A 16,208-nucleotide genomic window follows, 5' to 3' on the forward strand; every position below is an offset into this window, starting at 1 on the left:
CCATGTTCTGGTTAAAAAAAAAAAAAAAAAAAAAAAGCTGGCTTACACATGAATACCTTTTTTCCCAAAAATTTTATTGGGGGAAAACTACAAAACATTTACAGTACAATGTTTACAGCCACAATCTGTAGTGAACTGATTTCCCCAAAATATATTACAACTCAAGTTGACTTATCTTGTTACATTCAAAAACCTACTTCTGTCAAAGTAGTCCAGAGTACATACATACATAGTGCTCCAACTGTACCTACGTACAAACAAACTAAAGCTACTGCTCATTCATCCGCTGTCCAGGAAAGCATTCCTGCCTTTCTACGCACACACAAAAAAAAATAGTACAAGTTTTGGAATCTTCTGTAATGAAACAAGGCATATTCATGTACTACATACCATTTTAGCACTAAGAGGTGGCCTCTTCACTTTATATCTATATAAAAAAAAAGTGGTAAATATCTTTTCCTTTTGTGCAGTTGAACCCATCCTACATTCAAATTCTCTCAAGCACTAATAGAAAAATACTTATTTGGTTGAGGAAGATTTAAGGCAAGTTCTGGCCCTTCCAAAGGCACTGTGAGACTACCCCCACCCCATTATTGCTACATGTCTTTATACGCAGAGTATGTCACAGTAGAATTGGTGGAACGAACAAACAAACATGGGTTTTTTTTTGTTTTTTGGGTTTTTTTTGCTCATGTCAAAAGCTGGAATGAGAAAAGCATGCCACATTTAAACCTGATTGCAAAGTATGTGGTCACCTTTTTTTTTCTTTAAAGTTGGATGGGCTACAACCATTATACATTCTAAGAAAACTCATAAGATATTCCTCAAACTACTTCCACAGCATCAGGATAGATTTCTGTGAAGAAATCATGCAATCTTTCAAAATTTACGTAAACAAGGAAAGAAATTAATGAAATAAATATTACATACAATCTCTTAAATTAAGATTTTTTTTACTCATTTACAATAAAATAACCAAGTGAAGTTACAAAAGGCATATATTACTGTGAAAAGAACATACACTCCACATTTTGCCGATTAATAATGGCAATCATAATTTAACATAATAAAAGAATATATATCTATTGCTTTTCATCATACTTGATAAATACAGTATGAACAAAATTTTCAATGTATACTTTTCACAAGATAATAAATAAGTTAAATAGTTTTTTCATATTGAGTTGTGGTGCAGTGGTGCGAATCAACTCAAAACAGCTAAAAATTCAGCAGTTATTCCCCCAACGATTACAAACTAAGCTCTGCCCAAGGCTTCCAGAAAGAGCAGACAAAATGGTTCTAAAATTAAACATCCACTAAGTGGTGGCAACAAAACCAGTAACCGGTATGAAACTTTGGAATGCAAGGGTTTTTTTTTTTTTTCCAGACGTATAGAACGTTGTGTCAAACAAAAACCTGTCACACTGAAGACTACAATCAAGGCATATTCTTGGTAGAATACTGGATTCCAGAAGCTTATAAGTTTAGCAAGGTGGTGGCTGGCTGGTTTGTTTACACTGGTCTGAGACAAACGACAATTAGGAACTTCTCTCAAGATAAGAGTTCCCACATCTGGACTGTAACTAATGCTTTCAAGTGAAGATATGGAATGGTGGTTGGTAGCTGCTGGTGCTGGGTTGATTTTTTTTTTCCTAAAGTCCCAAACTCATAGGAGACCTAAAAGTTTAAGTGTTTGGTTCTTTGTTCTGTTCGCATCACAACTGCCCTGTTGTGAATATTTTGTTCATCAATACAAAAGTTCGTCGGCTTTTTTGCTCAACAAGAACGAAACTTCGTAATAATAAAAATTAAAAAAAAAAAAAAAAAAAAAAAAAGAGGAAACCGAAAGGGGAGGGGTGGAGGCCCCTCCCGGCACACAAGTTCGAGTCCAAGTGCTCGGTGCGGCCCGCAGTCTGCTCAGGGCCTATCACCAACCCCACTCCCGTGCCTCCCCCACCCCGCCCTTAACGGGGGTCGAGACGGCAGGGGCGCCCTCCAACATCCCCAGAACAGCCTTCCCTTCCTCCTCCTCGCTGGCGCCCTCTTGCCTCAGTCGTCGGAGATGGACAGGCGGCTGAAGATAGGCAGGCGGCGGCCGGGGTCGAGGCTGGGGGATTCGGAGCCGCTGAGGCTGCCGGAGCTCAGGGAGCCGCTCAAGTAGCTGTCGCGGTCAGACAGCGAGTCCGGGGGGCTAGGGGGCGCGTCGAACACGGGAGACTCGGACAGGCGGCGCGGCAGCTGGAAGCTGAAGGGCGGTGAGGGCGGCGCGGCAGAACTGGCAGGGAGGGGCGCGCTGGGCGGCGCCGGAGGCTGCGCGGGGGGCACCAGGCCCTGCTGTTGCTGCTGCTGCTGCTGGCTGCGATAGTACGCCGCGGCTACCGCGGCAAAGTTGTGCGTCTGGATGGCGAGGGGCGCGATGAGGCTGCTCAGCTCTGGGCCGAATGCAAAGGCGTTGTTGGCGCACGAGGCCGACGAGCAGGCCGCGCACTGGGCGCCCGGCGCCAGCAGGTCCTCGGCGCCCCCGGTGCCGTACAGAAGCGCTGCCGCGGCCGCAGCTGCCGCCGAGGCACAGCACGTCGGGGCGCCTGATGGCGTGGAGGCCGCTGAGGCCGAGGAGCAGGACGAAGCGGACGAGGAGCAGGAGGAGGCCGAGGAACAAGAGGGCGGTGGCGGCGGCGTGCGCGACGTGGGGCTGTCGAGCAGCAGTGGCGACTCGAGGCCCCCGGGGGGCTGGTGGTGGCCAGACGGGAAGCCCGAGAAACTGAGGCTGTGATGCAGCTTGGGCCGCGGCTCCCGGGGGAAGCCCAGGTGCAGCGCGTCACGCGCGCTGAAGGCGCGCAGGTCCCCGGAGGCGCCCCCCGACGGCGCCGGCCGCCGCTCGTCGGCGTTGTGGATGAAGTGGCAGCGCGGGCCGTAGGGGCAGAAGCCGATGGTGTGGAAGGTACGGCACAGCTCCGTCTTGTACTTCGGGTGCCGGGTCAGGCTGCGCAGCTCGTGGAAGCCGTGAGCGAACTGGCACTTCTCGCCGTACTTGCACGTGCCGCTCTCCTCGAAGGGCCGGCACAGCTCAGTTTTGTAGCGCGTGGAGTTGATCTGGGAGCCGCCGCCGCCCCCCTTCTGCTGCTGCTGCTGCTGCTGCTGCAGGTGCAAGAGGTGCTGGCTGCGCTCTCCGTTCTCGCTGAATGAGCGGTCCCGGAATTTGTTCTCCTTGTTCAGCAGGGCCGTGCCGCCGCCCCCTGACTGCTCCTTGAGAGTGCCGTAGGAGGCCGGGCCGCCCGCCGCCCCGCTGCCGCAGCTGCTGCCGTTAGCCGCGCCCGGGAACTTGGGCGAACAGCTGCCGGGGCTAGGCGCGGTGTGGGCGAGTGCGTGCAGGTTGCTGGCCGAGTGCCGTCGGAGAAAGCCCGGTGTGAAGCCCGAGCTAGGGGCGGCGGCCACGGGCGTCCCCACCGCCTTCTTGTCCAGCATGTTCAGATTGAGGTTGGCCAGGGATTTCTCCGTCTGCCAAAAGGAGGGGGGCGAGGACGGGATGAAATATGGAAAGGGAGGGAAGAGTTGGGGCGAGTTGCAGAGGAACTTCCAAGCCTTCTGATTCTTCTTCCTTTTTGCAGATTTCGATTCGGCCCCCACCCTCCGCCCCTACACGCGCAAAAGAATCATGTTCGCGTTGGGAGGAGCCGACTCCCACCCCAGGCCGCGCTCGGTTTCGACATGTGATCCTCAGCCCGTGGGCCGCCAGTCTGGGCGGCGCAAACCCCGTCCGGGAAGCCCCAGGCAGCGTGGCCGCGGTCGGCGCCGGAGGAACTAAACAGCGACAGCGGCTCCCCCCTGCCCTTCCTCCCAGCTCCTTCTCCCCGCCCACAAGGCACGAGCACACACTACAGCAAACTCCAGGATTTTTCCCGACCTCGAAGTCAAGGTGGGGATGGGTGCCCCAAAAGCCGAGGGCAGAGGCAAAGTCTGAAAACTCGAGGGGCTTCCTGCCTGCCCGCTTTACTCCCTCCTTGCTCCCTCGCGTACCTTGCACAAGAAGTCGATATCGTAGAAGGCGGACAGAAGTGTGGTCGACATGTTTCTGGATCCTGTAATGGTCGGCGCTGCAGGCAGGGAGGTCCGGAGGAGCCCTCGGGGCGGCGCGGCCGGGCTCGAGCCACGACGAATAACGGGTGAGGGGCGGGGGAGGAACCGAAAGTTTGCCGGGGGACGAGACTAGAGAGAGGGAAGCAGCGTGGACTGGCTTGAGGGTGCCCGGGAGTGCGGAGTGGGGGGAAAGGAGAAGCAAACAGCGCTCCTCCGCGCCCCGGGGTGCCCGGCCCGCCCCCCCCCCGCGCGGAGCCGACGACAGCTCGCGGACTGCTGGAACTCCGCGGCCCGCGAGCGCGCGCCCTATATAGAGCCCGGGAGCGCGGCAGCGGCTAGGCGGGCGTGCCGGAGGAGGGGACAGAACGCTGACCCCGCCGGGGTCTCCAGGCAACGCCGCCCGCCGGCTCGCGGACGTCAAGCGCCTTCGTGGCCTCCCATTGGCCGCCGCCAATTTTTTTTTCTCCGGGGGAGGGGGCGGAGGCCGTGGGGCGGGGCAGGCTGCCGGGGCGCCCGGGGCGGCGTGGAGAGCTCGGCCCTGTTGGGTGCTGCTGGGTGGCGGCGGGAAGATAAGGCTCCTCTTCTCTGGGGCTGCCCTGTTGGAAATCCACTGCACATTTAAAGTGACCAGAGTTCTGCAGCCCTGGACGTGTCTCCTCGCGCCGGATCCTGCTAGGCGAAATTGCGAAGCTTTTATCTCCCACTCTCGGTTTTATACTGGGCGCGGGAATTGCAAAATGCAAGAATATTGCAACCGTCCGCGCGGCCCGGCTGGCTTGCAAAGGGTGCTTGGGCCGGGAGGCGGGGGCTCTGGGCCTGCGTCCGGTGGGTGGTGGCTCCATCCCGATTGCACGTGGAGGCGCGGTGGGGGTGGGGGCGGGAGCGGCCACGCGGGCGGCTGCCGCGGCAGTCTCGCCCGGAGGAGCCTGGGCCCGTTTCTCCGCCCCCGTCCCCGCCCAGGCTGCAGTAAACAGGGCTTGAGCGCCGGGGCCTGCAGGGCAGGGCTGAGTGTCTGAGGACAAGGCGCTGGCTTTGCTAATCACATCACAAGACCTTGAGCTAGGGCCAAAGGCGCGGAGTGGCGCGGGGCGTCCCGGGCGGGGGAGCCGGCTGGGAGGACGGGAGGAAAGGCCAGGAGAGCTGCGCAGGCCTGGAGGCGACTTCCCGCCACCCCGTCCGTCCGCCGGTCAGCCCGGCCTTCCCCAGCCCTCCCAGGGGATGGGGTGCAGCTGCCGGCTGAGGCTCCCCGGCCGCCGCGGCCGTGGCCGGGCGTGCCCTCCAGGTCCCTTTCCTCCCTGGCCGTTGGGGGCGCCGCGCCCTGCCTTAGCTCGTCGTGGGCCGCAGGCTCGGGCTGAGGCCGACCAACTGCCGTCGAGGACGCTCAAGGTGGTCTTGCCCTCTTTTTTTCCCCCCCTCACCAGTCCCACACCCCAAAGCCCTGCTCTGGGTAATGCCTTTGCCAACGGGCCCCCTCAAGGGTACGGGGCAGACAGCACCCCCTAGCGCCCAGTTAGGCAAAAGCCGCTGACAGCCCGGTCGGGCAGATGTGGGGTCTGGGCCAGGACACTTATCACTCGTCTAAACATATGCTGCCAAAAACTGGAGCGGGCCCATGATCTCGCACACCTGGCAGCTTAGGCTGCATTTGGGCCTAAGTTGGAAGGCCCAGTTCCCTCTAGGGAAGGAAGCAACCCACGCCCCCTTTCCCAAATTGAGGTTATTTCTTGTTTCCTCTTGGTCATTTCCATTCGTTAACCTGGAAGTGGGGGAATAAGCCATCGGGCCTGTCACTCATGGAACTGACGCCTCAGAGTTCAGTTTGCATGCAGTTCCCCCTGCTGTCACTCCCTAAGCACCCACCCAGAGAGTTAGAGTCTGCAGTGGGCTGCAAGCACTTTAGGACCAGAAACCCAGGGCTGGCGTTCAGGCGCTGCCCTTTCCAAGTCATGTGGTCTCAAGCAAATCACATAATCCCTTTGGTACTTGGGTTTCCTTGTAAAACTAAGATAATTCCTGCTTTACTCATCTCTCACCCTTGTCAAGGTGCAAATGCGTTATCTGTTAAGGTGTGTAAAAGATGTACAGGTATAAATCCATATCATTTATTAAAATAAATTGACAAAGCATAAAAATGGAGACAGCCGGGTCTCTGGACTGTGGCCAGATGGGTAGAGGTCCACAGGATCATGCACGCAGACCTGAGGGGCACCAAATCTTGGACCGTCTAGCTTGGAGCCAAGAGCAATGACCCCGAAGGGGGGATTGCTTCAATCTGGGTGATTGCACCACCCAGCCTGCACTGGCCCCCAGGCAGCTGTGACTGACACAGCCCAGAGCACTCAAGAACCCCAACTGTTCTGTTTTGTTCTTTGTTGAAATGACCCCAAACATGGAGTCTGAGGTTAGCCCTGATAGTAGTATTCTAAGATTCCCCTGGGAATGCATCAGGCAAGTGTGTAACAGCCATTTCACTGCTATTGTAGGTCAGTATTAAGATTTCAGATATAAAACCAGTAGAAACTTCTGTCTCTCCTGTCCTCCCAGGCTGGCCACAGCCAGCCATCATCAAAATCTGGGGTAATTCCCAGTCCGCAGCCATGAGAACACCCACTTTGCAGGCTTGGTAGAAGGATCCTGGAGATAACATGTACATATGCTATGGTACATGTTTTGGTAAAGAGCACCTGCTGGTATAAGGTGCTTTTATTATTATGTATCTGCTTTTATTTCATTTTAAATGGAGAGAAAAGGAACGCTGGCCGTTTCCAATGAGTTGGGCTTTACTGGGGCCAGTTTCATAGTTATTGAACCATGGTCATCACTGCATTATGCCAACAATTTCCTGACTTCTGACCCAGTCAGTCCTTCTCAGAACAAAAAGAAATGTTAGACTGGCAACTTTCCATCAAGTGTGGGCCACACAGGATCCTAATTAATTCAGGATCACAAAAAAACACATTTTGAGCCGAATAGTCCAAAACTACCTAGGGAATTTCCTGTTCTCTTTAGGACAAAACTTTGGATTCTAAGTTTACTCCTTTCCTTGCCTTTTCCTACAGAGCTATTTTTCTGTACTTCCAGTATGGCTGTGTTTTTAGTGTTAGGTGGTTTTTTTAAAGAAAAACACATTTGAAATACGAGCTTTTCTGCAGTAGGAAATGATATCAAACTTTCTCTCTTTTAAACTGCCCCTTCAGACCGTCAAACGTCAATAACATAGTTCCAAGTGATTGCTCACCTGGGAAGTATTTAAAAATATTTACAGTCCCTAAAAGCTGGTATCATTCTGATAACCAGGAAGAAAAATGAATATGGATGAGGCTCTGACCAATCCAAGCTATGAATTTCAAGATAGCTGTCTGTGGATAACACTCTTTCTGAAATGAGAAGGAAAAAATGGCAAGCCAATGAAGCAAAAATGTATGCAAGAGCGACACCTGCTGGGTGTCTGAGGCAGAGGGCTGGGTTGGGCTTGGAAAAGGCAGAAAAACCTTAAGGTTGCTAGGTTCAAACACTGAAATGGATAATTGTGTTTTCTGACATCTTAAATGAGAATCTTTTATTGCCACCAAGAAAATGACAGTAAACAGCGTAGGAATAAAACAAGTCATTTATTCTGGCTTTTCTTTCCCTGGATTTCCTTCTCACAGCCAAGGGTCTATGCTTTCACTGGGTGGCAAAATCGAAGTTTCCTGGCATTGCCAGAAACACTTTTGGTGGGTAGGAGCTCTTTTAATAAATCAGACGTCATGTGCAGGTCGCTGCAGGACTTGAACATGTAGATGGTAAAAACAAAACCATCTCTATGAAGTAGATCTATAATTTTCCCAGGATCCAACATTTGGAACATACTTCTGCTGTAGCTAAAATGGAATAACATTTAGAGTTCTGACCCAGTGGGCTGTTTGCCAACTAATCCAGCTCTTCTATTCAGTGGGAAAGAGGAGAGAAAGTCACGAGCTAAAACCTAGTTCTGTACAGTCAATTCACAGAAAATGTGGGCTGACTATGCCTGGACGTTAGAGGCTGTGGGGGAAGAAAAAGGCGAATTCAGGTCCGCAGGTGGCCTGCACCTGGGAACAGAGTAAATATTCAACGTGGTAGCCGCACTTCCTACAGTAGCTGCAATAAACCAGGCTCCCCTGAATGAGTGAGCTGAAGAAAAATTCCTTTGTAGGAAGGGACAGAAGACTAGACTCATGAAGGGGAGAAAATATTTGAATTTATGTTCAACACGTTTCCTGCAGATTTAGTGGGGGAATAATCCGCACCCCACCCCCACCCCCAAAACTCTTCTTTCTTCAACAAGCTGCTTCTGTTCTTGCAAGAGTGAACGGATTCGTTTCTGCAACAGAGTCCGAAGCACTGAGAACAAGGGTGTCTTCCCTTTCCTTTCCTTCCAGAAAGGCCAGCAGCCTCAGGCAAGCCAAAGTCCTTTCTTCCTGAATGCGCAGTCTTGTGAATTCCACCGTCTTCAAAAACTCAGCAGTTGGTGGCAGTTCTCTGAAGAGCTGGGAAAGGAGGTGGCACTGCTCTGATGCTGTCCTGTGAAGATGACGGAGGCTTTCAGGGCTGAGGGGACACCAGCTGGACTTGGAGAGGAGATGGGAGAGGTGCTTGTAGAGGTACTTCACGAAGGTCAGGGTCTCGGCCCAAAAGTTGATTTCTGCTTTTTCAAACAGGTAGTCTTCCACCTAGATTGAATGACAAAGCCCAAAGTCAACATTACAGGGGATGTCGACAGGCTCCAATCCAGACCAGAGTCTGGCCAGACTCAGAGGAGGTATGTCCCCTCCCCCTCCTGAGGGAAGGCCCACTCTTGCCTGTCAGCACCCACATATACATGCCACTCGCAGCTGAGAAGGTCACTTTCTATTTTCATTTCGCTGTACTTCTCCACCAGGGAGGAATTTTCTTCCCCAGACTTAACATGACCTTTGATAAAGATGTGTTTGTGGTTTCAAGTCAAGATATTTTGGGGGCCTGCTGTTGAAAAGGGAACCTCGACATGGGAGTGGGCCCTAGAACCAAAGGTGCCTCTAGAAATTGGAGAGAGGGGGAGGAGGAGAAATCTCAGCAGAAGAAACAGCAAAGGATTACCAAATATGAGGCACTACTCTGAATATGGAACCAAATTTCTATAAGGCTGGGGACTTTCAAGGTTATTTTCTTACAGACACTTAATCTTGTCTCCACATTTCCCATAAACAGGCTGCTTTTTGAGCTCTTGGCCTGTTGGGTATGTCAAGAGGGCCAGCTGAGTCAGACACTGGTGGACGGATACAAATTTCAGTTGACAAGATGCTTTTGCTGCTTCTCTTGGTCCTCAGTTTCCCTATCTGTTGACTCACCTGGAGGAGGCTAATAGTTTTCTCTAAGCAGCAAATACCCGGAAGGGCCCTGACTCTCTGCAAATGTTTCACCTTCAGACCTAACCGTGGGGAGCCCTTAGCTATTCCAGTGCTGACTAATAAACATTCTCCATAATTAAACACTCAACTTCCAAGGGGCCTCTTCCTTTCTTTTTTTCCCCCTTCTATTGAGGTATAACTGACATAGAAAATTACACTAGTCTCAGGTGTACAACATAATGACATTTGTATACATGGTGAGATGATCACCACAGTAAGTCTAGTTACCATCTGTCACCCTACAGAGTTAATATCTTACTGATTATGTTCTACATGCTATACAGGAATCCCCATGACTTATTTATCTTATAATTGGGAGTCTGTACTTTTTTTTGTTTAATGCTTGTTTATTTTGGGAGAGATACCATGCATGCGTGCGCAGGGAGGATGGGCAGAGAGAGAGAAGAAGAGACAGAATCGCAAGCAGGTTCCATGCTGTCAGTGTGGAGCCCGACATGGGGCTCAATCCCACGAATTATGAGATCGTGATCTGAGGCGAAATCAAGGGTTGAATGCTTAACCAACTGAACCACCCAGGCACCCCAATATTTTCTTTGTTAATTCATTTTTAAATGTTTATTAATTTTTGAGAGAGAGAGAAAGAGTGCAAGTGGGGAGGGGCAGAAAGAGAAGAGGACAGAGGATCCAAAGTGGGCTCTAAGCTGACAGCAGAGAGCCCTATGCAGGGCTCGAACTCACAAAACATGAGACCGTGACCCAAGTGGAAGTCGGACGCTCAACCGACTGAGCCACCTAGGCAGCCCTATTTTTTAAGAGTAGGGTCATCGTGGGTCTCAAACTCTCAACTCCAAGACCAAGAGTTGCACGCTCTACCATTTGAGCCAGCCAGGTGCCCATGTTTTCATTTTCTCTGCATAGATACTCAGCAGTGGAATTGCTAAATCACGTGGTAGTTCTATTTTTAATTTTATGAGGAACCTCCATACATTTTCTTAGTGGCTCACCAATTTACATTCCCACAAACAGGGTATGAGAGTTCTCTTTTTTCCACATCGTCGCCAACACTAACTTCTTGTCTTTAGATAACAGCCATTCTGACAGGTGTGAAGTGGTATCTCACTGTAGTTTTGATTTGCAATCCCCTGATGATAGTGATGTTGAATATCTTTTCAGGTATCTGTTGCCCACCTGTATGTCTCTTTTGGAAAAATGTCTAGATCCTCTGTCCATTTTTTTAATCAGAGTTTTCAGATTTTTAAAAGTCAGCATAGAGCCAGTGTGGGGCCCACACCCATGACCCTGAGATCAAGACCTGAGCTGAGGTCAAGAGTCAGATGCTTAACTGACTGAGCCACCCAAGTGCCCCTTAATCAGATTTGTTGTTATTATTGAGTTGTATGAGTTCTTTATTATTATTTTTTGGATATTAACTCCTTATTGGATGTATCATTTGCAAATATCTTCTCCCATTCAGTAAGTTCTGTTAACATTTTGTTGATGGTTTCCTTTGTTGTGCAGAAGCTTTTTAGTTTGATGTAGTCCTACTTGTTTGTATTTGCTTTTGTTTCTCTTGCCTTTAGAGTCAGTCCCAAAAATATCACTAAAACTGATGTCAAGGAGTTTACCACCTGTGTTTTCTTCTAGAAGTTTATAATTTCGGGTCTTTTTATTTTTTATTATTTTTTTTAATGTTTATTTATTTTTGAAGGAGAGAGAGAGAGACAGAGTGTGAGTGGGGGAGGGGCAGAGAGAGAGGGAGACACAGAATCTGAATCAGGCTGCAGGCTCCGAGCTGTCAGCACAGAGCCCGACGCGGGACTCGAACCCACAAACCGCGAGATCATGACCTGAGCCGAAGTTGCACGCTCAACTGACTGAGCCACCCAGGTGCCCCATATAGTTTCAGGTCTTATATTCAAGTCTCTAATCCACTTTGAGTTAATTTTTGTGTATGGAGTAAGAAAGTGGTCCAGTTTCATTCTACTGCAGGTAGCTGTCCAGTTCTCCCAACACCTTTTATTGAAGAGATTATCCAGTCCTCATTGTATATTCTTGCCTCCTTTGTCAAAAAATACACATACATGGGTTTATTTCTGGGCTTTCCATTCTGTTCCACTGATCTATGTGTCTCTTTTTGTGCCAATGCCATTCTGTTTTGATTACTATAGTTTTGTAGTATAGTTTGAAATCAAAGCACATAATATCTCTGGCTTTGTTCTTCTTTCTCAAGGTTGCTTTGGCTATTTGGGGTCTTTGGTGGTTCCCTATAAATTTTAAAATATATGTTCAAGTTCTGTGAAAAATACCATTGGAATTTTGATAGGGTTTCCACTGAATCTGTAGACTGCTTTGGGCAGATGGATATTTTTACAATATTAATTCTTCCAATCCAAGAGCATGGAATATCTTTCCATTTATTTGTGTCTTCTTTAATTTCTTTCATCACTATCTTACAGTTTTTAGTCTTACAGTGTATAGGTCTTTTATTTCCTTGGTTAAATTTATTCCCAGGGAAATATAAATTATTCCTATGTATTTTATTCTTTTTTATGCAAGTGTAAATGGGATTTTCTTGATATTTCTTTCTGGTAGTTTGTTATTAGCATATAGAAATGCAACATATTTTTGTATTTTGTATCCTGCAACTTTACCAAATTCACATGTATTTGTTCTAAAAGGGTTTTTTTTTGTTTTTTTTTTTTGGTGGAGTCTTTAGGATTTTCTATATATAGTGTCATGTCATCTGCAAATAGTGACAGTTTTACTTCTTCCTTTCCAATCTATATGCCTTTTATTTCTTTTTCTTGCATAATTGCTGTGGCTAGCATTTCCAAGACTATGTTGCATAACAGTGGTGAGAGTGGGTATCTTTGTCTTGTTTCTGATCTTAAAGTGTTCAGCTTTTTTCCACTGACCATTAGCTATTTATCATATGTGGCTTTCATTATGTTAAGATATGTGCCCTCTGTATCCACTTCATTATTATTATTTTCTACCATAAATGGATATTGAATTTTGTCAAATGCTTTTCTGCATCTATTGAGATGATCATAATTGTTATATTTCATTTTGTTAATACTGTGGTATCACATTGACTAACTTGTGGATGTTGAACCACACTTGCATCCCTGGAATAAAGCCCACTTGATTATGGTATATGATCCTTTCAATGTATTGTTGAACTCAGTTTGCTAATATTTTGTTGAATATTTTTACATCTATGTTCATCAGGGATATTGGCCTGTAATTTTCTTTCACTCATTCTTTCTTTCTTTTTTGTGGTGTCCTTATCTGGTTTTGGTATCAGGGTAATGCTGGCCTTGTAAAATGAGTTTGGAAGCGTTCCGTCCTCTTCAGTTTTTTGGAAGAGTTTGAAAGGCTAGGTATTAAATCTTTGAATGTTTGGTAAAATTTACCAGTGAAGCCGTCTGGTCTTGGACTTTTGTTTCTTGGGAGGTTTTTAATTGCTGATTCAATCTCTTTACTAGTAATTGGTCTATTCAGATTTTCTACTTCTTCATGATTCAGTTTTGGAAGATTGCAAGTTTTTAAGAACTTATCCATTCTTTTTCAGTTGTCCAGTTTGTTGGCAGAGTAGTCTCTTACGATCCTTTGTATTTCTGTGGTATCAGTTGTAACTTCTTCTCTTTCATTTCTGATTTTATTTATTTGAACCCTCTCTTTTTCTTCGTGAGTCAGCTAAAGATTTTTCTACTTTATCTTTTGAAAGAACCAGCTTTTAGTTTCATTGATGTTTTCCATTGTCTTTTTAGTCTCTACTTAATTTTTTTCCACTCTGATCTTTATTATTTCCTTTCTCCTCCTAATTTTGGTTTTGTTTGTTCTTTTTCTGGTTCCTCGAGGTATAAAGTTAGGTTGTTTATTTGAGATTTTTCTTGTTTCTTGATAATAGGTATTTATCACTTGAACTTCCCTCTTAGAACCACTTTTTCTGCATCCCACAGATTTTGGTATGTCCTATTTCTGTTTTCATTTGTTTCTAGGTGTTTTAATTTCTCCTTTGATTTCTTCTATGACCCAATAGTTGTTAGTAACATGTTTTTAATTGCCACGTATCTGTAGTTTTTCCAGTTTTCTTCTTCTTTTTTTAAAGTTTATTTACTTATTTTTGAGAGAGAGAGTGAGAGAGTGTGCATGCGAGCAAGGGAGGGGCACAGAGAGAGAGGGAGAGAGAGAATCCCAAGCTAGCTCCACACTCAGTGCAGAGCCCGACATGGGGCTCTTTCTCATGAATGGTGAAATCATGATCTGAGCCAAAATTAAGAGTGAGACAGGATGCTTAACCAACTGAGCCACCCAGGCTCCTCTATGACTAATACATTGAATTCTTTATCAGGTAGATGACTTATCTCCATATCATTAAGGTCTTTTTCTGAGGTTTTGTCTTATTCTTCCATTTGGAACATATTTCTCTGTTTCTTCATTTTGCTTGACTCTGTCTTTGCTTCTATGTATTAGGCAAAGCAGCGACCTTTCTCAGTCTTGAAGGAGTGGTCTTATGCTGATGAAACTTCTCACTGAACCTTGCCCTAGTTCTTGGTTGTCTCTTCAACCTTTCTGATTGTCTAAACCACCTGATTTATTCTTAATATTCCCCTGTTGCTGACAAAATGCCAAGACCTGTTCCAAGGGGAGGAATATCATTCAGTACCTATTTTCAGGCTGATTGGAAGCCAGATCCTTTGGTGGCAGCTTTTAAAGTCAACAAATATTGGGGCACCTGGGTGGCTCAGTTGGTTAAGTGTCTGACTTTGGCTCAGGTCATGATCTCATGGTTGGTGGGTTCGAGCCCCACATCAGGCTCTGTGCTGAACGCTCAGAGCTTGGAGTCTGCTTCAGATTCTGTGTCTCCCTCTCTCTGTCCCTCCCCTGCTCATGCTCTGTCTCTATCTCTCAAAAATAAATCAAAATGTTAAAAGAAAATAAAATAAAGTATGCAAATATATACAGTCCTGTGTGGTGGCAACTGTAATCCCTGCTGGCCTCCAGACCAGGAGATCTAGAGGTGTCCCCTGGGCAACCGTTGTAAAAACTGGGGTCCAAGCTCCTTTCTGGGAGGTCTCATGGAGCTGTAGCAAGGCCAAGGGGGAATGCAAGGGTGTCACCTCCTGCTTATATTCCCTGGGAGCACCTCCTTAGTCTCTAGATGCGTGGGAAACCTGGAGCCTGTCCCTTCGGCTAAAGCTCCAGGCTAAGTAAACAGCCCTTTTTCCCATGAAGACTCGGGTTGCATTTCAGTCTGCTGTCTGTGCACTGCCCTGGCGTGGTGGACTGCCAAGAACTGTCTTTCCAACTGTTACCTTCCTGTGGAGCTCAGGAATGCCAGTCCCGTCGGCCACCAGGGTCAGGCGATCAAGGGGTGTCCTGGGCGTGGAGCAGATATGGGTACTGGCTTTAGTTAGACAGCTGGAGAGTGCGGGAGCACACTCACTGGCTTCGGAAACCAAGGAGTCTCTTTCAAAGTCCTCTCCCCTGGTGATCTGAAGACTTACCATTGGAACCCAAAAGGCCAGCATGAGAGCTGCCCCAGCATCTCCAGGGCCCCCAGCGGATCTAGCAGGCTGCCATGTCATTCAGACAGTTTCCTAAGCCATAACTGATCCGTACCTAAGCATCCAGAAGCACACGTTCAGCAGGCACCTGATGCCCAAGTAAGCCTAATGTGCTGCATTCAGCGGGTTTGACACTCTGACCATCCCCCCCACCAACTGCCCTGAGACCCTAGGATTACCTGATGTGTGCTTTCTACATGGACCACGAAGTCCTCCCCCTCTCCCAACAGCCATCCCAGCAAGACTGGGAGTCCGGGGGCCAGCTTGTCCCACTGCTGGAGCAGGTCACACAGCACAGCCAGGGCCAGAGTCAGTGCAATTGAGGCATCCACCTGGCAGAAGGCAAATTCTGTGGAAGCAAGAGAGAAGCAAACGATGAATGTGCTGCTCAGGGCCACCCCACGGAGGCTCTGAAGGACTCTAAACATGAAGGGCCTCGTGTTAATCACTACCACCAGCCTATGGGGAGGCTGGTGGGATAGGCTCCTCGCAGATTACCAACCCATTTCTGAGTCCTGCTGTCTAGACAGCTAGAGTGAGCCACAGGCCCGAACCCCACCATTTCCATGCCCCCTACCCCAGTGCGGTCAGTAGCATGTCCGCCTGCAGGATTAGACATTTACCTCCTGTCAGCCCCTCCAGTGTAACTGGGAGGAAATCAGGAAAGCTCCCCACCCAGTGTCTCCTCTGCAGGCCTGCCACAGCGCCTGGATTCTGTTGGTTTGCCTGTCCCTCTGAAAGCAAATCTTGCTGACCACATAACACATAAATCTCTTAACATTTTAGAGCGGGGCATCAGCAAACGTTTTCTTTTTTTCTTTTTAGCTCTTTTTTTTTTTTTTTTTTTTTTTGAGACAGAGAGAGACAGAGCATGAGCAGGGGAGGGGCAGAGAGAGGGGGAGACACAGAATCCGAAGCAGGCTCCAGGCTCTGAGCTGTCAGCACAGAGCCCGACGTGGGGCTCAAACCCACAAACTGTGAGATCATGACTTGAGCTGAAGTCGGACGCTTAACCGAATGAGCCACCCAGGCTCCCCAACAAACCTTTTCTTAAAAGGCCAGATAATAAATATTTCAGACATTGGGGGTCTTCAGGTCTCTGTCACAACTACTCAACTCTGCTGGAAGCAGCCACAGACAATATGTAAACTTTTAATGTTCCAGTAAAATTTGAATGTCATGTGGT

The 16,208-nt window shown here is 48.2% G+C and overlaps 2 protein-coding genes across 4 annotated transcripts in view; both read right to left on the minus strand.

Annotated features, from left to right (window-relative positions):
* Positions 1-53: 53 nt before the first annotated feature.
* ZFP36L2 (ZFP36 ring finger protein like 2) lies at positions 54-4,376 on the minus strand. Its single transcript, XM_042981283.1, has 2 exons — positions 4,018-4,376; positions 54-3,498 (listed from the first exon to the last, which is right to left on the minus strand). The coding sequence occupies exons 1-2, from the start codon at positions 4,066-4,068 to the stop codon at positions 2,050-2,052; spliced, it is 1,500 nt and encodes a 499-aa protein (XP_042837217.1). The 5' UTR covers positions 4,069-4,376; the 3' UTR covers positions 54-2,049.
* Positions 4,377-7,281: 2,905 nt separating this feature from the next.
* The window catches only part of THADA (THADA armadillo repeat containing), a 327,215-nt gene continuing 318,288 nt past the window's right edge, over positions 7,282-16,208 (minus strand). For all 3 annotated transcript variants that reach the window (XM_007097838.3, XM_042981284.1, XM_042981287.1), the window contains 2 exons: positions 15,202-15,371; positions 7,282-8,771 (listed from right to left, as the gene is read on the minus strand). In XM_007097838.3, the coding sequence (XP_007097900.2) occupies positions 8,379-8,771; positions 15,202-15,371 (563 nt within the window). In that variant the 3' untranslated portion in view covers positions 7,282-8,378. The remainder of the gene's footprint in view (positions 8,772-15,201; positions 15,372-16,208) is intronic.

This window comes from Panthera tigris, chromosome A3, assembly GCF_018350195.1.
Source record: "Panthera tigris isolate Pti1 chromosome A3, P.tigris_Pti1_mat1.1, whole genome shotgun sequence".
NCBI classification, from domain to species: Eukaryota; Metazoa; Chordata; class Mammalia; order Carnivora; family Felidae; genus Panthera; species Panthera tigris.